This window comes from Salmo salar, chromosome 02 (genome assembly GCF_965601325.2).
Source record: "Salmo salar chromosome 02, fSalSal1, whole genome shotgun sequence".
Taxonomy (NCBI): Eukaryota; Metazoa; Chordata; class Actinopteri; order Salmoniformes; family Salmonidae; genus Salmo; species Salmo salar.
Window position 1 is genome coordinate 37012668 of NC_138292.1, and position 27333 is coordinate 37040000.

The 27333-nt window shown below is 42.8% G+C and overlaps 1 protein-coding gene across 1 annotated transcript in view; it reads right to left on the reverse strand.

The window, feature by feature from the left end:
• Positions 1 to 1486: 1486 nt before the first annotated feature.
• The window catches only part of LOC106581836 (OTU domain-containing protein 7B), a 36227-nt gene continuing 10380 nt past the window's right edge, over positions 1487 to 27333 (reverse strand). The window contains exons 2-12 of the mRNA XM_014164243.3: positions 14189 to 14391; positions 13582 to 13764; positions 13106 to 13333; positions 12813 to 12914; positions 12268 to 12395; positions 12060 to 12166; positions 11716 to 11843; positions 11433 to 11582; positions 10467 to 10581; positions 7521 to 7599; positions 1487 to 6624 (exon numbers count right to left, since the gene is read on the reverse strand). Coding sequence (XP_014019718.3) covers positions 5170 to 6624; positions 7521 to 7599; positions 10467 to 10581; positions 11433 to 11582; positions 11716 to 11843; positions 12060 to 12166; positions 12268 to 12395; positions 12813 to 12914; positions 13106 to 13333; positions 13582 to 13764; positions 14189 to 14273 — 2760 coding nt within the window. The 5' untranslated portion in view covers positions 14274 to 14391 and the 3' untranslated portion in view covers positions 1487 to 5169. The remainder of the gene's footprint in view (positions 6625 to 7520; positions 7600 to 10466; positions 10582 to 11432; positions 11583 to 11715; positions 11844 to 12059; positions 12167 to 12267; positions 12396 to 12812; positions 12915 to 13105; positions 13334 to 13581; positions 13765 to 14188; positions 14392 to 27333) is intronic.

Here is a 27333-nt window from a genome sequence, read left to right on the forward strand (position 1 = left end):
TTGAAGTAAGCCGAGTTTTATGGAAATGGTGACGGTTCAAATGGGCCATTTAATAGGTTGTTGAATACAGGCCTATACACAGATGCACATATTTCTAAATACAAGTGTTTTGCCTCCAGTGCTACACTGTCATTAGTAATTGACAAACTGATTCGCTGAAATTAGAACTTTCGAAGAAACCGCCTGAAGCTCAGAAATAAAAACGTGATATCTTGGGACTAGACTGATAGTCTATCATTAACTCATATATACTTAACATCATTTTACAGGATCTTACATGCTTATAAAATAGTTGTAAATCATTATACCCATGTTACTAATGCAGAATGAGTTGGATGCTGCATTTGTAGTATTCTGTAAATGGCATTGTCACTAAGTGTTCATCTTCTCGTCTACCTTGAGAATTTCAAACAAGAATGGAAGCAATGATGTAAACATAAGAAAATGCCATGAGGATGACTAAGCTTAAAGAGCACAGAAGCAATAAAAAACATTATTTCAAAATCTACATAAATTACCAGTAGTTTCAACCAGCATACTACATACAAAATAAAAGCCCCCCCCCCCCAAAAAAAAGGTACACATTTGTAGGCGTTGGTCTTATTAGTCTTACCAAAGGCAAGTGATGGATGAGTGATACAGTACCTGCAGTTGATCCTTTGATAAATGATGAGCGTCTGAGGAATGGCTGCTCTGTCATCGGAACTGACCATGTAGAAAGGTAGTTCTGCAGTAATGCAGACAGATGCTATTGGAAGAATATTCCAGTGGGAATGTACTGCATCAATTCTTTTTGATGAGCAAATAGAAATTCTAAATGGATGAAGTACAGTCTGTCCCTCCTAACAGCCAGGTTGGGAGACCGTGTCCTTGTGAACAAGCTATAAATCCAAACCTCTTTCTACCACATGGGACCCTATTCAATATTACATAAGGGTCTCCAATTTCTCTAATACATAGAACAGCTTCAGACACTGCCAGCTGCATCATCTGGGTGAAAGTTACTTCTAATGTGTAACGCTTTAATAAGTTGTTTCTAATATATAAAAACAGCTTTTGCTGTTAAGTCTCTCTCTTGCTTGGTTGATTTGAGTGTTTCAACACAATTGATAATTGGACAATATAATACAATAGTTTTTAACATTTATATCCACTGGCTGGCATCAAATTGTTAAGAGTCGATGTAATCTCAGTTAACCCAGAACTAAAATCTGGTGCCATTTGGTCAGATGATCAATAAATGTACTGGACTACAGTACCATTTACATTTACCTAGTCTGGCCACGAATGATTAGAAATCATACATCATCCTTAGACCAAGATAATACCAATTCTCTCCTTTCATCCAACATTATTGTACATCCAATGTGCACATTGAAAAACAGACAAGACCTTTTCTGTACATCTCTGGAATACCTACCATACATTTGTAACCCCCCACCAAAAAACAGTCAGAAACGGAGTAAAACTTTTGGGACTGCCACCATGTTGTTGAAATACAATGAGAATTTATTCAAACAGAGAAAAAAAACAAAAAAACAGATGTTCTTTCCATCCAGATTGCACTGTCACAGCCCATCCTCTCCAAACATGAAAATATATTTTTCTTTTTTTAAGTCAGAAAACCAGGACCGCCCAAATCAGCTCAAAATAATGCACAAATTTGGTAAAATGGAGTCAATTATATGCAACAATTCCAGTCCCATGCAACTAAAGTATCCCATGTTCATGTTGCTGATGACTATTCTGTCCCATAGAAATGAGAGAAAATGTACAATATAAAAATAATGGGTCAGTTACTTCGTAAAACAAATTCAAAGCCATCTTATTCCGAGAGAGGGATTGCAGCAAGAGCATAGGTTGAAAACACCAACAATCAAGTATTGAATCATTGCCGTAATGTGTTAGCATTGCATGGATTGGTGGTGAGAAAAATAAAAATAAAAAAAATGAACACTTAAAATTCAAATTAAAAACAAACAAATAAAAGCTTGACACGTAAGAAAGAACATACTAAAAGTTTCTCAACTAAACATTCCAAAAGGAAACTTCTGAAAAAAAGAAAATCTCACTATAAATATATATTCTCAAATCATATCATCAGGTCAGCAAAGAGGAAACTAGTTTGCTAATGAGAAACCTTTGAGTTTAGGAGGCTCTTTTGTGATCAACCATTCTGGTGAATACTGACTCCTCCAGAAACCTAGGCTATTACAAGCTTATCTTCCACACATTTTAGCATCCGTCAATATAGATTATCTTTAAAAACATTGTAAAACTTTGGGTTTACAAAAATAACTTGAACATATACAACCTCAATGTCATTTGTTTTTTATACAAAAATGTTTGCAGCCTCAAATGTCAAATGTTCAAGATGTCTGTAAGCCATCCAATTCTTTTTAAAAAATGGAGTTGTTGATGTAAGCAAATATTATTACATTGGAAGGAGAGGAGAAAGCACACATACACCCATTTCTTAGTTAGCCATCATCCGTCCATTAAAGATGACCTGTTTGTGCCTTATGAGCTGCAAGTTTTTGTTGCAAAATGGTTTCATACAGCGTAAGCGCACAAACACACACACACCCCACGTCTCACAGAAATATTGTTTGGGATATAGCTTAATGGTATTGTGGGGAATGGTTGGTTCCAATTCAAGATGCACATGCCACCTTGAAGTCATGGAGCATCCCTTGAAGGGTGACTATTTTGAGCCGCATGTTTGAACTACCTCTCAAAAGACAAATGTTACTTAAAAAGAGAGCGAAGAGTCCCTCATACCCATGGCAACTTTTTTTATATTTTTTAAATAAGCTAAAATCTTAGTACCCTTAAAATTGTTCTCTTTTGTATTTTTGGTTAAGTAGGGCATGGCAACTTCCAGGAACATTGAATACAAATACAAGAGCGCCATCCATTGGGCAAGGCAGTGAATTGCATACAGATATTCTCTCGCCATTGTGCTTCAAGTGAAAAGATGTTTATAGAGTCAGGAAGATTGGTCTTCCTCATAAGTCTACATGGCTCATTGGTAATAACACGGCTTGGATGAGAAAGTGTTAATAAATTGGTGATGAGAAAAACAAATTAATTCCTAATCTGCAAATCATTGAGTGTAACACGAGACCAAAACGGTATCTAAAAGATGTGATATGTTCCTAACTCCAGAATTATTATTTAGATATATATTTTTTTACATTTGATCTCTAAATCGCTTTGTTATGATCTTTGAACAATGACTCCATGTCTGGGTGCAAAATGAAAATAATTAAAAACAGGGGCTTTACACTGAGTAGGGTACAAAAATACCAGAAGAGAAACTGCAGCAAAAACGAGTATTGTACACCTGATGCACATTTTGTAAAACATACAAATAAGATTGTAATGCCACAAGGACAAGAGACTGAAAAAGGCAACTAGGAAATAGAGTTAAACCACAACACTGGCACCAAAAAGCTGTTCCCATGGTAACTGAATCCTTAGAGAAGGGGTTCTAGCCCATGCATCTGCCCTACCGCAAGTAGAGGTGGCAGTGTCTACAGTTCTGACATGACCTAAGGACAACATAACAGTCAGATACCTTCAAAACGGTAACAAAATGTCTACGGACATTAGGAAAGTGCTTGAATTTGTGCAGAAAGAGGTTAAGCGACGGGGGTCAGTCACTTGTTTGGAATCAACACAATGCCCTCAATTAGGACTTGAAGGGGAGTTGGGTTAAACAATCCAACTTGTTTTTAATCGTATCAATGGGGTGTCCATGTCAGGAATTTGGAGTTTGCCATAAGTAGGTATTCACGAAACGTTACAAATATTTAGACTAAAGTAACACAGCCCTACGGACAAGATTCCATAAAATACCTGTTACCTTTCTCATCCACAAGAGAAGCAGAGACTAATTGACAGTTACAATGTAAGTGGACAATGTTACAATGGACAGTGTCTTTTTCAACCAAAATGTGAACGTTCATCAGTTTAGCGTGTACTGATCACCTTGAGGTCTTGAGCTGAAAATGCGAGGGGAGTTGGTTTTGAATGCCAGTTTAGTAGTGTTGGACGACCCTAAATGTACCAGCGTATTATTGAAACGCCTCATTTTCATGATAGATATAAAATGACAAAAACAAGCCAGGAACAGTAAGATTCTAGCAACCTTATTAAAAACGGTATATTAGCCATTCGGGAATATCTACCACAGAATTCCGCCATGTATGTTCTATAACTGATACTGGGAGACATCTACAAATAGTAGAAGTTTAAAAAATGTACTTGACTGACATCTGGACACAATGGTGAATTTAGATTGGATGGCTACTTTGCCAAAAAAGGCATCTTAAGGGTGGATAGGGCTATCTGTCTTGCATGTTATATTTGAGATGAACTTGTATAGAGGGGGTCTGTTGCATTCTGGAACGTTAGCAGCACCATAGAAGCCCACAGAACAGCAACTACTGTAACATAATACTGTAGTTTCAATTTGCATTACAAGAGCGAGGACCAACGCAAAAGAAACCCAACTACTCATCAGGAAAGAGTACTGTTCATTCCCAAGTCATACATGAGCACCCGGTAACAGTAACGCCCGAGGCTAATCCGTCTGTATACATCTCTAACCCTCTGGTTGAATAGACAACAAGACATCGAAGGGCTGATTCATATGTTAAAATAACACCAATTTACAGGGCCAAATATAGGTCGTCTCCACATACGGAGAAGAGTGATAATCAAGAAGTTTATGGTTGTGCTTGTGCAGTGCTAGTTTGTGTGTGTGTAATGTGGATGTAAGTGTGCGTGTATTGCCTGCAGTATACATTCTCTCCACCAGGAGGAGACAGTTGCAAGGCGACAAGGGGACAAAGTGGAGGAGAGCCTGCAGTTCTCTCACACACACACACACACTGCATAAGAGCCACAGCAAATGTAAGATGTGCACAGTCCTATTGTCTAACGCTCGGCGCAGCGGCCGCCAGCCACAGCCCCCTTCTCTCCAGTCTCTGAAGTCACTGTACTGATCCTGTCCAGGACGCTCTCCACACACAGTGTTGCCTTTAGAGAAGGAAGTGATGCGATGAGAGGGCCAGGCTCTGTATCGTCCTATAGCAGGAAACCTCATCCATCAGTTTCCTTGTGGTTGGTGGCCACAAATCCAGTTCTGGTCAGTCCGTCTGTTCAGAACCTGTGGATGGCTGGCTCCGTCTCCCTCCTCTTCAGCTCCTCTCGGTAGCAGCAGGAGCAGTAGTTGCCCGTCTCGGGGTGTCCGTAGTAGTTGCAGCTGGGCGTCCGGCAGCGGCTGGACAGGCCTCCGGCGCTGCCCAGGGAGTAGTGTCTGACCGGGAGAGGCCCGCTGCGAGGAACATCCAGGCCGGAGCGCATGTCCCGGAATCCGTTAGTGTAGCCCCCGCCTACAGGCTCTGAGGTGGGGTAGTCTGGAGGGTCGTGCTCGGGGAGGTATGAGGGTGTGAAAGAGGAGGGGATGAGGCGAAAGGGGCTGAGGGGTACTGGTGCCTGCGGGGGGTGGTACTGGGGGTGAGGGGGGCCCTGCGCCATGGGGCAGTGCCGGGGGAGGGTGGCGTAGGAGGGCAGACCGGGATAAGACGAGGCTGGAGAGCCACCTGCAAGCTGGCGCCGCGTTTCCATGTAGCCGTGCATGTGTGGGTGCTGAGTGAGCGTGGCCGGGGAGGGCGGCCGGGGGATGGGCACCACGCCGGAGTAGAGCGAGGGGTTGAATGAGGACGACTTGAGGTGGCTGAAGGTGGGCGGTGAGCTCTCAGCCGGCTCCTCTTTCGGTTCATAGGTGCGGTAGCCCACCTCTGTGCCTGCCGTTCCCTCCTTCTTGGGCTGCTGGATGCCGTTGGTGCTTCCTTTCCGCTCAGCCTCTCTCCGCTGCTGCTCCTGCTCTACCCGGAAGCGCTCCCCAGCGTCAGACAGGTAGCGCTGGATCATCTCCTCCTGGAAGGGCTGGCGGTTGCTGGTGGTGAGCAGGCCAGCGAAGATGAACTTCCTCTCGCCCTGCATGGCCGCCCGCAGGATGCCTAGGCTCGCCTTCACGTCGGCACTGTACTTATACGGGTCATTCTCGCTGCTTCTGCTGCTGCTGCCGCCGCCGCCCGTGCCATTCTGACACTCGCTGCCCGACGACGGCGAGCCCTTCCCAGAGTCCTCAGAGGCGTGGGCCGAAGGCGAGCTGTCCTTGCTGCTCTTCCGCCCCCTCAGCGAACTTTTCTTCTTCTCTGTGCCCTCCTGCTTGGCCCCGCCTCCTCCTGCATTCTTCCCCGTCATCAGCCCGCCCACGTTCTTTTTAAGCTTGCTGCCCAGGCTCTTGCCGAAGCTGCCCAGCTTGTTGGCCACAGAGTCAGCCCTCTTCTTGTCTTTGTCCTTCTCTGTCTTTTCCTTTCCCCCCGTACCCGTCGTCAATGTTGCCGAGCTGTTACTGGACGAGCTGGAGGAGGAGGAGCTGTTCTTAGTCGACACACCACCTGCGCTGGCCGCCCCTGGTGCCGTCATTGCATCACCGTTGGAGTTGCTGCTGACCGACTCCTTGTCGGATTCTCCTGAGTCGGGAGGAGTGCGGACGTCCTCTCCTGCAGAGGCGGTGGGGGACTCGGGCTGGGCCAAAGGTGCCTGCTGAAAGAAAAAAAGACACCGATGATGAATTATAGAGAAATAAAAAAGAAACAGGGAGCAGGTGTGAGTGATGCAGAGAGCAACAGAGAGATTAAGAGCAGGAGTGAGAGGTGCAGATGACTTGGTTCAGAAAGCTTTTTTGCCATTTCTATAGATTCTATTGGAAAATATACATACTATAATTGGAGAGGGTGGGACCTACAATGAAGATAATGATGACACGCTAGTTCACACATTGGACAGTTATAAAAACAGTCCTCTCTGCCAAGCCCCATAACCATGACAACCGAAGAGCTAAAGGAAACACCAACGTCCTCGTTTTTATTGGAAAGTCAGAGAAAACCTCAGCTCTTCAACAGCGATCCTTCTATTGCTACTTCTCACTAGAGGTTAACGGTGAAATTGCCATGAGGTTGATATCCTTTCTAACTCCCAGCATTAGATTGGAATGCACAAAAAGGCCATTCAAACCATTTAGTGTGATGTCATTTTATGTGTGGTTTGTTTTCAACATGGGGTTTGTGAAGCAGAGGGAATGGCTACAGACTAGAACAACCCACATAATAACAGAAACCCACACAGTTATGTAACACAGTAAATAGCTTATCTAGATTTTATATCTCTCAAATAATCTGTTTCCATTTCAATTTAAACATCCATTACAACATGCTAAAAACATAACCAGGTAGGTAACATATGATCTAAGCTTCACATTCGCAAACAATTTGGAGGGGGTGTTCAGGTATGCTATTGTTACAAAATGATCTGCAACCAGGGCTGAATCCAAACCGACAACTCAAATGGTCACTTATTCTCCCATTGACATCAATGCATGACTGAGGGAAGTGTGTTAGGAGTTAGGATTTCCCCTTAGTGAATGAGAACACGAAAGATACCTCACAGGGCAGGGGCAGCCAGGTGACAGTCATGTAGCTGTGTAGCAGCTGGAGCTTTGCCTCCAGGGACAGGGTCACACTGAGGGAGGAAGACAGACAGGTCAAAGTTCAAAACGGAGGGTGAAATCGCCTCGTCGTGCCCCTAACAGTAACACCATGTTGGGTGAAACATTTAGAGAAAAGGCTGCTTCCCAGAATATTACATGCATCATTTAGAGAAAGGGAAATAAGAACTAGGCTACATAAGTGATGTCTGGTAACATGACAGTTATTCAAAATAGGCTAATGGCGTGGAATCTGTTCAAGTCTTGAGGCCCAAACGGCTCACTTAAAACTATGTAACCTTTGATAATGGATAAATACTGTGTCAGAAATGTAGCCAACATGAATGCATAATTGTGTAGAGCTGAAATTCTAATTCCCCCATACAAATGTTTCTATAATCCATTTTCAGACAAACTATTTACAGTGCCTTCAGAAAGTATTCATACCCCTTGACTTATTCCACATTTTGTTGTGTTTCAGCCTGAATTCAAAATGGACTAAATAATCTCACCCATCCACACACAATACCTCAATGGTATACCCCACGTTTTTAGAAATGTTTGCTAATTTATTGAAAACGAAATACAGAAATATCCAATTTACGTCAAGTATTCACACCCGAGTCAATACATGTTAGAATCACCTTTGGCTGTGAGTCTTTCTGGGTATGTCTCTAAGAGCTTTGCACACCTGGATTGTACAATATTTGCACATTTTATTTTTTTATTATTCAAGCTCTGTCAAGTTGGTTGTTGATCATTGATAGACAGCCTTTTTTAACTCTTGCCATAGATAGTCAAGCTGATTTAAGTTAAAACTGTAACTAGGCCACTCAGGAACATTCAATGTCATCTTGGTAACCAGCACCAGTGTATATTTGGCCTTGTGTTTTAGGTTATTGTCCTGCTAAAAGGTGAATTTGTCTCCCAGTGTCTGCTGGAAAGCAAACTGAAGCAGGTTTTCCTCTAGGATTTTGCCTGTGCTTAGCTCTATTCTGTTTCTTTTTATCCTAAAAAACTCAATAGTCCTTACTGAATACAAGCATACCCATAACAGGATGCAGCCACCACCATGCTTGAAAATATGAAGAGCGGTACTCAGTGATATGTTTGGGGCAAATCCAACAACACAACGCTTCGAATTCAGGACATAAAGTTCATTTCTTTGCAGTTTTACTTTAGTGCCTTATTGCAAACAGGATGCATGTTTTGGAATATTTGTATTCTATATAGGCATCCTTCTTTTCACTCTGCCATTTAGTTTAGGGAGTAGTGCTGAGAAATTAAATGCAAGTTATTTTTAGTTTTTTTAAAAGAACTAATCGTGTTGTTGGTTCAATATTTGAAATCCATTTTTCCCCGTGAGCTCAATGCGTACATTGCAGTTTCTCTAGAAATAAATCCGATCCAGCCTGAACTGTGCGATGTAGTAGTGAGTTGTAGTTTCCAGCAGACAAATATTTTACATATTTTGGCACTTAAAATGTGGTAATTAACTACAATGACCATAATCCATTGCACATCTACTTTCCGGTCTGTTTCTTTTACACCTGCTACAGAAGAGACACGAATGTTTGATTGTGATGGGACATAGAAAGCAGCTGTTGCTTCGCTAGTCATCTCTACCTGAAAATACAGCAGTCATAAAAGTATGGCTTTGAAGAAATAAAACAAATTGGGATTTTGTCAAACAGCAGCACTACCGAGATGAGGACTTGTAATAAAATAAAGCCATAAAACGTGTAATATACACAACTGAAATATTATTAAAGTAATGTGAATAAATGATAAGCAGTAATGGACAGTCCACTACCATCATGGGACTTTAATTCAATGTTTTATTCTGTGTTACAGCATTCAACCCAAATAATCAAAACGTGATTCTTTTTTATAATCAAACCAAAATGACCTAAAAAGCACCAATCGCTCAGCACTATTGAGGAGTAAGTACAATGTTGTTGATCCATCCTCAGTTCTATCACAGCCATTAAACTTGAACTGTTTTAAGGTCACCATTGGCCTCCTAGTGAAATCCCTGAGCGGTTTCCTTCTTCTCTGGCAACAGAGTTAGGAAGGCTGCATGTATCTTAGTCACTGGGTGTATTGACACACCATCCGAAATGTAATTAATAACTTCACCATGCTCAAAAGGGGTATTCAATGTCTGCTTATTTTTTAAATAAAATAATGTATCTACCATTAGGTGCTCTTCTTTGCGAGGCATTGGAAAACCTCCCTGGTCTTTGTGGTTGAATCTGTGTTTGAAATTCACCGCTTGACTAAGAGACCTTAAAGATAATTGTATGTGTGGGGTACAGAGATGAGGTGGTCATTCAAAAATCACGTTAAACACTATTAGTGCAACTTATCATGTGACTTCAGCACATTTTCCTCCTGAACTTATTTAGGCTTGCCATAACAAAGGGGTTGAATACTTACTGGCCGAAGACATTTCAGCTTTTCAAAAACATAATTCCACTTTGACATTATGGGGTTATTGTGTGTAGGCCAGAGACAAAATCTCAATTTAATCCATTTTAAATTCAGGCTGTAACTACAAAATGTGGAAAAAGTCAAGGAGTGTGAATGCTTTCTGAAGGCACTGTATTAATTCAATTGAAGTTATTTTTGTACACCATTCCAGTTGAAACACAACAGCAAATCTTAATCCTGTGGAATAAATATCCAGTTATTTTTTGATTTCAGGCTATTTCTGTATTCCCCCTTGTTCCAATCATAGAAGGCATTTAGAGCTAATCTCACTCTCACTGACGAACATTTCTCTAATCTGGAGCAGGGGTCAATACAGGATATTAGGTCCTACGAGGACATAGTGACTGCGTGTGTGTTTTTGGAGGGGGTAATGCAGACCCAATTTGAAGTGCAATGAGTAGGATCATACCTTGCCAACATGACATTGTCCGTGTCATCCTTGCCCCATTCCCAGTCCTTCCCAGGGTCCACTGCAAAGTGTACAGGCAGCATTTTGTGTTCTGAGTCAGTGAGAGGGATCACAACTGTGGGGGAGAGGGAGCAAAAATGTTCAAAGTAAAATTAAAAGCATTCTTTCATCCAGCAATTGTCATTCAACTGATGCAAAGTAGTAATTAAAGAGGGACCGTAATGGCCAATTTCTCCTCAGTCTTCCTATGCCTCATTAAGAATGCAACTGTAAAGACTAGATCTGCGTCTTGGAGGCGCACTTTGATGTTGGTCATGGGGTGAGTTCGTAAACACTGGCAATCTACTCCGATTAGTACTCTGGTTTGAGAGACCCAGAGTGCAGAATAATTGATGAATTTACAAATGACATACACTCAGTTGACATGTTTCAGTAAAGACTGGCTAAAAATGTTTTGTTTTTATTGTTACAGTCATTAACCTTTCTAGATAAGAGAACAGTCTAACCAGCTCTTCTAGGGGGAGTAAAATGTTCAGAGGGAGGTGTTCTCTCATTTGTGTCTGGAAGTAGCTAACAAGCTAGCCAACTTCTGCGTCAGTGTTTGACTGATGTTGTGAGATCAGAATGCTCTTCAGTCGGAGCGTCAAGTGAGTGATACTTTACAAACAAACACACACCGTGTCAGTCAAGGGAATTACTTGAAACCAAAACCGAACCTTCAAATATTACAAAGAAATCAGATGTCACAGGTACCCCTAATCTCAGACTTTTTCATTTGAGAAAAACACAGAAGTCCAAAATAATTGTTTTTACACGTTAGTCAATTTTGGGACTATGATTGATGTGCAGTTCCTCTAATTTCCACTTTGGTGAGGTGTAGTCTATTCAAGTGGTCCACTTCACTATGGAGACGTGTTGGTTGTGTTGTAATAGGTAGTTAAGAGGATGATGGGCACGTAACATTACCTTGCTCTTTCGAGCCGTCCTTCTGCTCCATGGAGACGAGGGCAGAGAAGTGGGCCTGGTCGTACGCCAGCACTAAGGGCGAGCGATGGCACTTGGCAGCTGGCACCTCTAGGGGCAGATAGATCCCTCCGAATGGGATGGGGGCAAAAGCTGGTGAGGGAAGGAAGGAGGACGAGAACGTTCAACATAAAACATCACAATCAGTTACAACACTAAAGTTCATAAAACACAGCTTATGGATGTAAGGCAGCCAAATTGGTAAAATCAAAATGTGTCACCTTACCCTCTCCTCCAGAGTCCCTGAGCATGGTGTCTGCCACCACTACTATGGGCCTCCTCAGGACATGGGCCAGGACAAACACGTGGAACTCCTCCAGACTCTCGTACACAGGCTCCTCTGATGACTCCGTCCTGCACATAGGAAACAAACGGGTCAGATCAGGAAACACGCAGGAAGTGACATAGGTAGCCACTATCTAACATTTTCCTCTTACTATCTTAGTCTTTGTTCCAAAACAGAGGCTCGTGATGGGCCGTAACTCCATGTGGCATGCCTCAAACTTAATATAATAGTATACATACTTAACATAAATAATGCGTGTGAGAGGTGCCCGAGACAGGTCTTACCCATTGCTGCCATTGGTGCTGTAGTGTATCCTAGGTTCACTGGAGGCCAGTTTTAGCAGCTCATTCCACTCCTTCTGCCACTCCTCCTCCGTGTACACCAGGCCAGACTGTGGACACACACACTTCAATTCACTGAAATGGAAGTTGTGACTGTAAACAATCCCTTGGGACTAAGTTTCACATGGATCCATCCTAGTGAATCCCCCACCTCTTTGTTCTGCAGGGTCTGCTGCCACCTCCACCTGCGTCTCAGTGACTCCCTCTCCTGGCCGTGGTCCATCAGTGCATACAGAGACTTCCGCAGCATCAGGTCGCGGTCATGAAAGCCCCACATACCTGCAACGCCATACAGGCACATAGTATAAACAACACCATCCCAAAGAAAGGAAAACCAGTGGTTACATCCAAACCTTACTCCAGGCAAAAGGGCAAGTTGTTTGATGTGTTGTGATGTGTTGTGTTCTTAATTAGCCTAGTGTGGCATTATGGGCTGTAGCTTCAGGAATATCACAAATAAAGCCCAATTTCTAAGGATGGATTACAAGGCATTTTAGCTACAATGCTTACACCTCAATTGGGTCCTAATTAATTGCTCTGGGCTAAGCCTCTCCAGTAGGACACTGCCGCTTAGCTATAATGTGTACCACAATTATTCAAGGGCTTACTTCAGCCAACAGTGAAGCTCTCATCATTGATTGACATAGCAGAGTATGACCTTACACGTTAGATTTGGATCTTGGCTATGACACTCACCCAATGACGCTGCATGTAACAGGCAGTTTCCGTCCCCACTCGTCGCCAATGGCAATAGACTCTGACAGTTAGGTCCCACCCGTGTCCACCAATTGAGTCGGCCTTAATGTAAACAGAACAGGCACTCGCGGTTTCATTCACACTAAAAACAATTCAGCACACACTTCTAGTACTGGGAAACTATGGTGTAGACGGTCATCTACACGACACAATTAACAAGATTGCCTCAGAAGTGAATAAAGTCATTTATTTGTAATTGGTGGCAGCATTGGGACCTGTGCAGTTAAACTCACCGGCGTGCTCTAGGGCCACCATCATAGATTGCTCGATGAGGTCCCTCTCGATGAAGCCGCGAAAGTCGTCCCGGTACACAGTGAGGTCGGGCAGCTGGAATGTGCACAGAGGCGTGTCCAGAAGGGGCTCACTACTACAGTTGCCCGTACTGGAGACGTGTGACCGCGCCAGGGACACGATGGTAGAGCTGGCATGGGAGATGCCTCTCGATAGACGCTTCTCTGTGGCTGCGGAGGGAGGTATCACAAAAGAGAAAGAGGAGTTTAGGTTAGTTTTGGGAAGGGGTGGGAAAGAGAAATTGGACAAGGGGAGAGTGGACAACGAAGGCTGACTTGAGAGAATTGACAAAAAATGTAAAGTGAACTAACAAAACAAAAGGAGAGGGTTCTAGTTTATCACAATGAGGAGAACAAGAGGACAACAGATAAGTGGTTGTAAGTGACATTATGCCCAAAATATCTATTTTTTTACTTACCATTGTTCTCACCTTGCAGCACCTCCTCTTGACGGTGCAGAAGGGGCCGCCCGACCCTGGCCATCTCCTTCTCCGGGGCTGGGTACGTCCTCTCCTCAGCAAAAGAGTACGACAGGTTCCCAGCATGCACTTGTCGCAGCTGTTCAAAGTCACTGAGGGCAGCGGTGAGATCCCAGTTCTTCCCTGCAAATGGAAAGGACAAGTCAAACCTAACCGAAAAAGCCAACGCATTCTATGAAAGTCAGATCCGCTCAACAGTCATTAGTATAAATATTTACCGTATGTCAACACAACCATAGCAACTTATGTAAAAGGCCACTGACACATTCCGTTGCTTGAGTAAATATTTGAATTTTGAGCACGTCTTGTCTCTCACCACCATATAGCTACTGCAGCGCATTACATTTTGAACCCATATTCTTACCTGCAACTTGTGCTGCTGCTAGGCAACAAGAGTTGAGTCTCTTCTGGATTTAACTTCCTCCTTTTACATGATAGCTTACTTAACCAACAGCTCTAACTGGGAGGTGCACTGCTCAATTTACACCCCTCACTAGCAGTTTACCATAAAATCATCTATTTTACCCCAGAATGCCTTGCAACTCACCCTCTAGCAGGTCTCTGGCTAGACCTGGTTCGGCTCCAGTGGAACGGACAAAGTCGGACAGGACTGCGTCCATATCCAAGGTCATGTGATCATGAATTTACGGGGCGGCATCAGGGAAGGAAAAAAAACAGGGGATCCGCCCTCCCCGACAAGACCACTGGACCAGGGGAACTCTTCAACTGGCCTTACACGTCCAGCCAAACCTAAATAGAAGCAAAAAGAAGCAAAACGGATGAAAATGTAAACCTGAATTGGCATCAAACTATGATCCATTTGTACAGCATGCAGGTACTGTGGAATGTAACGTTATTGGGCCAGGAAAAATGATTCAAGTGTGTTAAATGTAATCTTAACAGCTAACACACACAAAAAAAGATGGAACATAACCCCACTGACCCTTTCATAGTGCCCATGTGTAAGCCTGTTTTGGTAAAGGGCAACATCTCTGTGGAAAATCATTTTCCAGTTGACCCCTCTGCCTGGCCACGTCTCACTCACCCATGACCACTGTTGTGGTAGGCTGCTCACAGAGCCGTTGAGCAAATTAAACAAAAGGTGTTCACATTTGCATTGAATCATGGTAACAAGATAACATGTTGGGATGAGCAGATGGGCCTCTGTTTTCTACCTACACAGCACACTCCTAATAGCAAATCTTTACTTGTGCTGATTCAGTTAACTGGCCATCACTCCTATCACGATGGGCAAAAAAGTACGCTTTACAAAAAGCATCACAGAAAAATGCTCATTGCAAAAAGTACTAGCATTGAATTAGGGAACCTTGACAACTCAATTATAAAGTTGCCAAACATTTAAGGCCAGACATAAGACAGAAAAGCTCTACACAAGGACATTATTGAACTCCCCTTCAGTTGGAGGCGAGCCTTCCCTTTAAGAAACCATTCTATTCTGACATTAAACATGACTCAGTCAGTGCACTCCCAAACTACAGGGCACAAAGAAATCTCAAACAATGACCAGGGTTTAGAAAACGTCCAAAACTACAGCAATCCATGGGCAATAGAAATCACATTACTGAAAAGAGGCATAGCTGGATCAGGCAAAATGTGATGTTACTATGGTAACAGTGATAGGTTTTCAGTGTAGCAAATAGCAATGATGACCCCCAATCGAGACTGGGGAACAATACAATTTCTACAGATGGGCTATTGAAAGGAGAGATGCAGAGGGCAATCGATACATTTGCAAGGATGACTGGAAATGTCCCTGACAGAAATAAGATAGGCTTCTAGTGTCAACATCTCAGTCCATAAGGTAGCCTAGTGTTTGGCTGTAGCACTGTGCCAATATGTGACCTATAATACATTTAGCAATTATATAAACACAACATGCAAACTGTTGATCCCATGTTTCATGGGCTGAAATAAAAATCCCAGAAAAGTTCCATACAAAAACCTTATTTCTCTTAAGATTTGATGCACAAATTTGTTTACTTCGCTGTTTGTGAGCATTTCTCCTTAGCCAAGATAACCCATCCACCCGACAGGTGTAGCATATGAAGAACATAATGACACACACTCAAGTTGAGGGAGCGTGCAATTAGCATGCTGACTGAAGGAATGTCCACAAGAGCTGTTGCCTGAGATTTGAATGTTAATTTCTCTACCATAAGTTGCCTCCAATGTCATTTTATAAAATTTGGCAGTATGTCCAGCCAGCTTAACAGCAGCAGGACCTCCACATTTGGCTTCTTCACCTACGGGATCACCTGAGGGGGGTGCTGAAGAGTATTTCTGGCTGTAATAAAGCCATTTTGTGGGGAGAAACACATTTTGATTGACTGGGCCTGGCTTCCCCCATGGCTGCACCCCTGCCCAGTCATGTGAAATCCATAGATTAGGGCCAAATGTACTTATTTTCAATTGACTGATTTCCTTATATGAACTGTAACTCTGTAAAACCGTTGACATTTTTGCATGTTGCGTTTATATTTTTGTTCAGTATAGATATCTGAATTGAGATTAAGCTCTTTGAGCATACACTGCATAAAGCAGTAATTCAAATTCCTTTGGTACCCTAGTGTACATCTTAGAGTCTAAAACCACATTTCCCTTCCATCCTCCTAAATGATTAAATGTTCCACCTATCATGTTATGACTTTGAGATACTGAAGTTCAAGCTTCAAGCTGTGACTGGACTACTATCCTTGTTACCTGCATTCATCTAGCCCCACCCATGCCTCAGTGAACTCTTCACCACCGCACCTGATGAATCATGAGCTCTCTTCTATTTTTTTTTACACCCATCCCTCTCTCGCTCTCTTGACCCACCCTCACAACAAAAGGCACACCGGCAGGCAAGATAAGGCAACAGGACAAAAGGTCTTTCTAAACCAGAGAATTTCCAGTGCCCTTGTTCCAAAGTTGGCAACAAAAAATTTAAAAAAAAAGAGACTTCCCTCTGCAGGGTCTCCAACACACTTGCTGTGTAGCAATTCACTGATGTTCACATACACACATCACGGCTATGTTCACATCTCTTGTAATAGTCTTCTCCCAAAGCCGCTGTAACACACAGCTACATTACAGCCTTACTCTAAAATCGATTAAACTTTTATTTTACTCAATCTACACACAATACCCAATAATGACAAACCAAAACCAGGTTTTTAGAAATGTTTGCTAATTTATAAAAAAATATGTTAATGTGATATTTCAGTTTAATAAGTATTCAGACCCTTTACTCAGCACTTTCGGCAGCGATTCCAGCATTGAGTCTTCTTGGGTATGATGCTACAAGCTTGGCACACAAGTATTTTGGGAGTTCCTACCATTCTTCTCTGCAGATCCTCTCAAGCTCTATCAGATTGAATGGGGAGAGTTGCTGCACAGTTATTTTCAGCTCTCTCCAGAGATGTTCGATCGGGTTCAAGTCTAGGCTCTGGCTACTCAAGCCACTTCTGCATTGTCTTGGCTGTGTGCTTAGGGTCGTTGCCCTGTTGGAAGGTGGTCAGAGGTCCTGAGCGCTCTGGAGCAGGTTTTCATCAAGGATCTCTGTACTTTGCTCGGTTCATCTTTGCCTTGATCCTGACTCGATCTCCCAGTCCGTGCCACTAAAAAATATCCCCACAGCATGATGCTGCCACCACCATGGTGCACTGTAGGGATGGTGCCATGTTTCCTCCAGACGTGACGCTTGGCATTCAGGACAAAGAGTTCAATCTTGACTTCATCAAACCAGAGAATGTTGTTTCTCATGGTCTGAGAGTCTTTAGGTGCCTTTTGGCAAACTCGAAGCGGGTTTTCATGTGCCTTTTAGAGCAGGGTGGCTTCCATCTGGCCACCACCATAAAGGCCCGATTTGTGGAAGGCTACAGAGATGGTTGTTCTTCTGGAAGGTTCTCCCATCTTCACCGAGGAACTCTGGAGCTCTGTCAGAATGACCATCGGATTCTTGGTCACCTCTCTGACCAAGGCCCTTCTCCCCTGACTGCTCAGTTTGGCCGGGCGCCCCGCTCTAAGAAGAGTCTTGGTAGTTCCAAACTTTTTCCATTTAAGAATGATGGAGGCCACTGTGTTCTTGTGGACCTTCAATGCTGCAGACATTTTTTGGTACCCTTCCCCAGATCTGTGCCTCGACACAATCCTGGCTCAGCGCTCTATGGACAATTTCTTCAGCATCATGGCTTGGTTTTTGCTCTGACATGCACTGTCAACTTTGGGACCTTATATAAAGACAGGTGTGTGCCTTTTCAAATCAATAGAATGTATCACAGGTGGACTCCGTTGTAGAAACATCTCAAGGATGATCAATGGAAACAGGATGCACCTGAGCTCAATTTTGAGTCTCATAGCAAAGGGGCTGAATACTTATGTATATAAAGTATTCTAAAAACCTGTCTTCACTTTGTCATCATGGGGTATTTTGAGTAGATTGCTGAGGATTTGGTTTTATTTGATCAATTTTAGAATAAGGCTTTAACGTAACAAAATGTGGAAAAAGGGGTCTGAATACTTTCCGAAGGCAGTGTTGACAAGAGGCTGTGTGAGTATACTCAGCATTCAAAACAGACAGGTGTTGAGTTGAGTGGACAAGAACTTCTGGCCCTGGAGGTAGGTGTGTTTACACTATTGAGAGAAGCAGAAGCCAGCAACACAATATCTTCCTAGGGTCTGGCCTCCATACAAAGCCTCTTGTTGTGTTGACTTTACTGCATCTCATAAAGATCATTTTAGGACCTGATTGGTGTGAGACACTATTACACATACTGCTGGGAGTTGAGCAAACTAAGTCCTACACATAATGATGTATCAACGGACAAGCTAGTGCCAATGCCTGCTGGTAATGTGCTGCTCTGTGGACAGAATGTACACTAACAGACCAGTGAAAGGACTTTGTTATTCCCAGCCTCTAACATCAGCCATTCCTGTGGACGCACTCAGCTTCTGACGCATCAACCAGCAGGAGTTCCTGACAATGGGGTGAGGTGAGGGCCACAAAACTAGGGAAGGGTCCCACTAAATTATTAGTTGACGGCTGCTAGGGGTGATAAATCGACAAAAACAACAAATTAATGTCAATGTTGTGTCTGCAAATATTGACAGCAACGTAAGCAATCCGGGGTTGAAACTGTCAGATTTTCCCGAAAATAGTTTCCATCAAGTTTAGGTTTTGTGAGAGACACACCTAAGCGATGGCCTGACTAGCATAATGTCCCTGTTGCCAGCACAGAGCAGTCAGTTATGCGTGTGCAGGCCGGCCAGGCTTTTGTGTGAGAGGTTACATAAAGGGAGCTGCTGCTAGCACGTGGGTGCTGAGCCTGGGAGAGGCCTGGATCACTGAAGCAGACATGGAGGTCACCACGGCCTGCTGCAGCGATTGTGTGGGCCCGTGGAAGATTCATGGAGGTAAACGAGAGATGGAGAGACAACCTCCATTACAGTATAGGCTTCCAGCAGTGAAACAACTGCAGGCTAACCAAAACAGAGACTTCCACGAGACTGAGAGAAGTGTAATTTAAGCATGTGAAGAACAGGCCTACTGCAAGTGATTTAGGAGAAACGAGAGTTGAGTGTAAGCACAGTCAATGCGGTGCTAATCTGACTTGGGCTAACAGGTCAGTACAAAGTTAATGTCAGCAACCCAGAACCTCTGGCCAGCTACTCCATTAGGTTCCGAAATTCTAAATAATGTATGGTCTTGTGTAGGTGAACCCCCTCAGAAATCGTGATTCTCCCAAATAAACCGTTTCACAAAACAAGCTCAACAGAATAATTGTTCCACACTATCCGTCATATCCCAGTTTCCTGACAGACATTTTAATGTTTTCTGTTGTCACAAGAGACTAGTAGAAACCTAAAAATCAAACACTGAATCAATTGAACATAGAAAAAAAGGATAGTGCTGCCTGCCACAATTTGAATGATAAATTGGACCCAAAAGGGGCATGGCCTGAAATCATGACACTAACATATTAGTCACTGAAACAGCGGAGACCTCCTTGGCATGTAGTTTGGGGCCATGTTGGTCTAACACATAGCTACAGAACCTGGGGTGGTGAGCCAGCTAAAACCAGAGAGCTGCTACCACAGCAGCTGAGAGAGCCACAGAAGAATACTAGTGATATCATTCTGAACAGGAATAGGTATATAGAAGCACTGCTTTAAACTGAGCCAGATATGATAGGAAGTAATCTAGCCTAAGATAAATGTTTAGCACAACAAGACCGAGAGACTAGGCTATAGCCTACTTATTAAGGGCGGGACTGCTCCAAATGCTTTGTCATGTCACATTGTGCATTCATGTAAGGTCAGTCAGTATGACCTACATTACTTAAGTAGGCTTACACCAAGCCCTAGATGTGTTTTTTTGCACTTGCTCCACTATAGGCCCAGCACTTAGAAAACCTTGCCTATCGAGGCCTACAAGGCATCCTGCTCAAACTTCCATCAAGCCTGGACAATAAATAAGGTCCAGCTGTACCAGGCACTCTTTCATGATAAATCTGCATAGCCTGTGGTAGTGCACAGGGGGAGTATCAAGTCCACAAGGCAGTCAAACTGCCAACCCTTTACATAGCCATAGTCAGAACCTCATTAAGCAAAAAGACCCCATTTTGAGGCTACTATTAAAGGGAGTTCAACTTCCTGATTTGGCTTTGTTTAGCGACTTGGTCATTACATGCAATGGCCACGACTGAAGCCAAAGTAGAGTTGTCTTGGGGGGTGGTTTAATGTGGGTGTTTTCCCACGTGGCAAGCGTTTGTACATAACTTGAAACAGTTTAACCAGGTCGTGTCTTGAAGTTGCCTAGGCTAGTTAGTGCTAGCCAACTTCTTTAGCCAATTAGCAGGATGGTGTGAATTGTGGCAATGTTGGTTTGACATTGGATAGCCCATCTCTGGGGCTAGTTAGGCACCGTCAATAGATTACACAATGTAAATGGGACAATATTTTCATGTTGCACATCTTTTAGTTGTCTCATTAAATGCCTCAATATTTGTATATGCATTTTTATACAAAGTTCATTTGAGGTTAAGTCATTGAAATTGGTAGCTACTGACATTTTTTTAAATAATTGTCCCATGTAGGCCTAAGTTGTATAATTTACTGATATCCCTATGGTGCTAGTTGGGGACTATCGAATGTCAAACCAAATTGACCATGGGCATTACGAAGGGGGCTCGTGCAGCTACACGTTCCTAACTGATGATTGCTTGGGTGCTGCCAGCTGTGTACAGGATTGAAATAAACTCAACCCAAGGAAAACTGTTACAGTACCCTTTATTCCATGACATACCATTTTTTCCTTTAAAATCTCAGTTTTCGACCAGACTGACTTTATAACCAAATGAAAAATGTGCTTTTTAGGGGCAGTCACTTTTTAAAGTGAGCCCTCTATGCATCCTTACAAAATGAGAGTGATCTGCACTTCCAGTGAAGGGGGAGCAGGGTTGTTGGCTGTCACTAGTACACAGCAGAAGGACTTGCCATTTCATGTTTAGCCCACTAAGTCATTCATCATGTGAAACATGAACCTCACTTTCCAGTCGAGAGGAAGAGCAGCTAGAGCCTGAGGCCCAATATGAAAACGGTAAGGCTAGCCACTGTACCTGAAGATACTCAACAGGCTTTACAATTATATCGTTCCATTGTCATCAACATATAGCCTAAAGTCAGCATTTTCCAAAGATGGACAATTGGGTTGTTCTATTCCCATTTCATGCTCAGTCAGGACAAGATGGATGACCATCTCTCTAAATGAATCAGTTCTATTTTAGTTTAATCAAAGTTTCCCTGTGATCTCAGTGAGTGTGTAACACCCTCGCACCACTGCTAAAATCATATGAGTGATGATATAGAAGGGCTGATAAGACAACCGAGGCTGTGTGAGTTGCGTCAGCGATGATAAATGTTGCCCAGTGGTAGGCCCATACCCCTGGGCTGGAGGAAAGGTGGAGAGGGGTTAGGAAGTAGCACAGTAGTCCGAGGCACAGCAGCTCAGAGATGGCCATAAACGCTGGAACAACAGCTTAAGCTATTTGGTTTGACTGATTTATGAACTTTATGATATTGCATACTAGACCGTCGACTATAATCAGATAAGCTACTACCGTACATGGAAAACTTTTAGCGCATTTAAGGCTAGCCTAATCATTGAAATAATTCTGATTAACCACAGCTTTAAAAAAAATGAACAAAATCCTATGAGAGTGCAATAGCCCCAAGCCTTCCTTGTTTTGTACTAATAGTCCCTCAATCTGAGCAAGTCAAATGTACCGGGGATCAGTCAGAAATAGGATCAAGAGATCATAAAGTGACTAAACAGAGTACAGACACTTCACAACTAGAGGAAGTCAAACAATGTGGTGATTACTGACTGAAGCTGAGCCCACTAGCTCATTACATAACTGCACCGCTACGTCTGAGGAGGCCGAGCTTGTCTGGCGGAGGAATTAAGAAAAATCAAGCACATTTACCCAGTTCCTCCTGAACTTCAGAACCCTGCAACTACAGCTAAGCATACGGCACAGCAGCAACGGTCTTGCTGTACAAGTCAGCATAACGCAGCTCAACTGAAGTAGCCTACTTCTTGCTTTGCACAGCTGCAGAAACGTAAAAAGCAAGAGCCCTGGACAAAGAAGCACAGTCAAAGATTACAGGCAAAGATTACACTGCAAGGCAACGAATCGCAGGACATCATAAGAGACAGAGCTGCCCAACATGATGCTACGCAACGTAACACCATGGTAGTCAACACAATGCAAATCATTGAGTGCCCATTCAACAGTGGCGCAGGAACACAGCAATGTCTGTGACCAGTCAGGAGCCGAGAAGACACGACTGCACATACTGTTGCTCCTGTTCCACATCTCGCCTTTACAGGGGGGAGGGGGGAGAAAGAAAGATTTTTTTAAATACTCCTGTTCTGCTAGCAAATTGGTGTGTTGCTAATTGTACCGTCGATGTTTCGGCCGTTTGGTTGAGTAAATGTGCTTAGTTCAGGTGGCGAGACTAATGTCTCCAGTTTTCAATGCCTTCCAGCTCTTAGCCAAATCAATATATTTAATTGGACCATTTTCCCTGGTCAAATAACATTTGTTTAACCTCTATGGGCTAGGTGGGACGCAAGCGTCCCACCCGTGGTGCACTCCATCAACAGCACGTGCATTTCAAGAGCGGCAAATTTGAATCCAAATAAATGTCCAAATTCAAATTTTTCAAACATACAACTATTTTACACCCTTTGAAAGATAAACATCTCCTTAATCTAACCACGTTTTACAATTTCAAAAAGGTTTTACGGCGAAAGCATAAATTTAGAGTATGTTAGGACAGTACATTTACAAGAGTTGTGTGTAATGTTTTGTCAATTCAAAGACAGGGTCACCAAAACCATAAAACCAGCTAAAATGATGCACTAACCTTTTACAATCTCCATCAGATGACACTCCTAGGACATTATGTTAGACAATGCATGCATTTTTAGTTCTATCAAGTTCATATTTATATCCAAAAACAGCGTTTTACTATGGCATTGATGTTGAGGAAATCGTTTCCCTCCAATAACCGGCAGTCAAGTCAGCACCACAAATTAAATAATTAAAATTAGAAAACATTGGTAAAATATTATATTGTCATTTAAAGAATTATAGATTTACATCTCTTGAACGCAATCAACTTGCCAGATTTAAAAATAACCTTACTGGGAAATCACACTTTGCAATAATCTGAGCACTGCGCCCAGAAAAATACACGTTGCGATACAGACTAGCCGTCATGTTGGGGAGATCTAAAATCGAAAATACTATGTAAATAATCCATTACCTTTGATTCTCTTCATCAGATGTCACTTCCAGGTATCACAGGTCCATAACGAATGTAGTTTTGTTCAAAAAAGCTCATCATTTATGTCCAAAAATCTCCGTCTTGTTAGCACATGATCTAAGCCCGCCGGACTTCACTTCATGAACGAGGGGAAAAAATATATTTACGTTCGTTCAAACATGTCAAACGTTGTATAGCATAAATCATTAGGGCCTTTTTTAACCAGAACATGAATAATATTCAAGGTGGACGAATGCATTCTCTTTTATAACGTATTGGAACGAGGGTACCCAACATGAACTCGCGCGCCAGGTGTCTAATGGGCCATCATCGTTCCATGGCTCTTGTTCGGTCAGATCTCCCTCCAGAAGACTCAAAACACTTTGTAAAGGCTGGTGACATCTAGTGGAAGCAATAGGAAGTGCCAAAATATTCCTCAGCCCCTGTGTTTTTCAATGGCATAGGTTTAAAGGTAATACAACACATCAGGTATCCACTTCCTGTCAGAAAATGTCTCAGGGTTTTGCCTGCCAAATGAGTTCTGTTATACTCACAGACACCATTCAAACAGTTTTAGAAACTTTAGAGTGTTTTCTATCCATATATAATAAGTATATGCATATTGAAGTTACTGGGTAGGATTAGTAACCAGATTAAATCGGGTAAATTGTTTTATCCAGCCGTGCAAATACTGCCCCTAGCCCTAACAGGCTAAGCTGGTCATTGGAAGAAAAAAAAAAATCTATGAAATGCACAACTTCAGCCTGGAACATTTTCTGAGATGTCAGCCAATTGAACCATGAAAACCACTGACTTGAGTTTATTAGTGAAAAATTGGTTTTCCATAGCAAAACAAGCTTTAGTTCGGTGTCAATGACACAAACAGCCGTTCTGTTACCAAACTTTTCATCTTCTCTGTTCTCCCTTCTACAAATATGGTAACGCAACAGAGGCGCAAGAGTTTGGGGAAACAAAGGATTGTTACTCGTTTCCCCTTCGAATTAGGCCTGGTCTTTTGGTCATCTTCTATTCATTCATGAACTCAGAGATTCCAGTCTTGATCAAGGCTTGGACACCAGCTGAGGTAAGCAGTGTCACCGAATACAAAGAGAAAGGGGGAGAAAGAAAGAGCTGATGTCAGAGATTCCATGGGATGACCACCCTCCGAGAGGGCATGTTGCTGGAGCCAGGGCTTAGAGATGTCCAGTCATCACCCAAAAATCTGCCCCTTTCCCCCTTCCCAGGAACTTTTTCATGGGAAGTTAAGGCCAGGAATTTTACTTAAATTCATCAAAAAAGTTACCTTATAACAGTGAACCTTTTATGTGGGATACACATAGGGCAATTCTAGGTCTTGTGGCATATTTTGGTTAAACTATCTCCAATTCAATGGAATTGCGATCCTCTGCATGCACAGTGCACTCTTCCATCACATGTGCAGTGCATGCTACCATCACATGTGCAGTGCACGCTTCCATCACATGTACAGCTGATTCTCAAGATCTTGCACACTAATGAGATGCTATTGAGCCCACACTACTACACTGAGTCAAGGACTACATGCTTTCTGGTAAATTTTGATTACAATACTGGGTGGTGTGAATATATTTTATATGACATGATTTTTTGTTAACTAGTAAATAATAGCTTACAGCAAAGTGTGTTTAAATAATTTCTAACTCGTTAACAATTTCTGCTAATTAGTTTTTGCTACCATGTGGGTTTTAGCTTCCCTGAGCTTGCTAACTGAGGAGTGTTAATGCACCTGTTTTCATACACGTTTCATTTTAAAACATTTCTTACAAAGGTGGTGTTTAATCTAACTGCTTAACTATTTATCTGTACATGAAATTGTATTTGGGGGTTTTTGTCATTTCTTTTCCCTAATATTTACATGAAAATGCCATGGCACTCTCTGATGTGTGGAAGCATTTCATTGCAGCTAATGTAGAAGGAATAGCTGTGTACATTTGCAAATACTGTGCCAAATCATATGTGAAGAATGCAACAAAAGATGCAGAATCCTCTGGCCAAGTGCATAAAGTTCCCTCAGCGCTCACAACAAGCAACCTCTGACCAAAGTCCCTCTACTTCTATTCGAGGTGAAAATGATGAATCAGACACCTTATCGATAGCAACAGCTCATTGTCCTCCTGGAATCAGACGGGTTTTTTTTACTCAATGGAGGAATGTAGAGAAATGCTGATGAATGTCTTGCTCGAGCTGTGTATGCAACTGGTTCATCTCTGATGCTCACAGGCAATGTGTATTGGAAGAGATTTCTGAATGGAGGGGTGTATGCTCGGCGAAGAACAAGCAGACATACTTTATCTACTAATTTGCTGGATGCAGAGTTCAACAGCTCAAGTGAAGGTCTAGCAAATCATAGAGAACGCAGTCTATAATGCAATCATCTCTGGTGGGTGGTCGAATGTTCTTGGGCAAGGAATAATTAACTACATCATCTCCACCCCTCAACCAGTATTCTACAAGAGCACAGACACAAGGGACAACAGACACACCTGTCTCTACATGGCAGATGAGCTGAAGGCAGTCATCAATGACCTTGGACCACAGAAGGTATTTGCACTGGTGACAGACAATGCAGCGAACATGAAAGCTGCTTGGTCTAAAGTGGAGGAGTCCTAACCTCACATCACACCCATTTGTTGTCGTCAAGTTTGACAGTCTCCTGGAGGGGAAGGAGTCTCTCCAGGAAATGGCCATATCAGTCTGCCGATATGGACAGCCCCATCAAGAGGATCCTCCTGGATGATGTATTTTGGGAGAGAGTGGTAAGCAGCCTGAAACCTATAGCAGTAACCATTGCATGGCTTGAGGCAGACAATGCCATCCTGTCTGATGTTCAGACTCCGCATGCAGATGTAAGAAGAAATCCGTACTGCCCTGCCCACTTCACTGTTGCTCCAAGCAGAGGAAACTGCAGTTCTGAAATACATCAAAAAGCGTTAAGACTTCTGCTTGAAGCCCATACACGCCCCAGCGTACATGTTGGACCCCAAGTATGCTGGCAAGAGCATCCTGTCTGGTGCAAAGATCAACAAGGCCTATGGTGTCATCACTACCGTGTCTCACCACCTTGGCCTGGATGAAGGCAAGGTTCTTGGCAGTCTGGCAAAGTACACTTCCAAGCAAGGGCTTTGGGATGGAAATGCAATATGGCAGTCGTGCCAACATATCTCATCAGCCACCTGGTTGGAAGGGACTTTGTGGATCTGAGGCTCTTTCCCCTGTTGCCTCCATCATCCTCCAAATCCCAACAACATCAGCCGCCTCAGAGCACAACTGGTCCTTGTTTGGGAACACACACCAAAGCAAGCAACATGCTGACCAATACATGGGTTGAAAAATTGTGGCCAAAAATTGTGGCAAATGTGAGGCTTTTTGAGCCTGACAACGAGCCATCCCCAACAAGGTTGGAAAGTGAAGAGAGGATGAGGCCTCAGAGTCTGATGTTCAAGAGATGGACATTGAGGAGGTTTAGGGAGAAGACATGGAAACCTGAGAGTAAGACAACCAAAGCTTTAGTTTCTACACTATCATTTTACAGATGTATGTTGAAAATGTTTTTGGGAGATGTGATGCATCATTCAATATTCCCTTTTGTTGTTCAGTGAAATCATCCCATGTGAAGAGTCAAGTCATTTAATTAGAGTTCAATTTGTAACTCAATTATTTTTTTTATTGCTATTGGAAGGATTTAATCATTTGAAATTATGTCTACTTATGATAAGGTAAAACGTTCATGTTTCTGTTTCCATACGACATGGTAAATATATCCAATGCAAAAAAACATTACATTTAAATGGTATTAACATTAATTTGCATACATTTCCA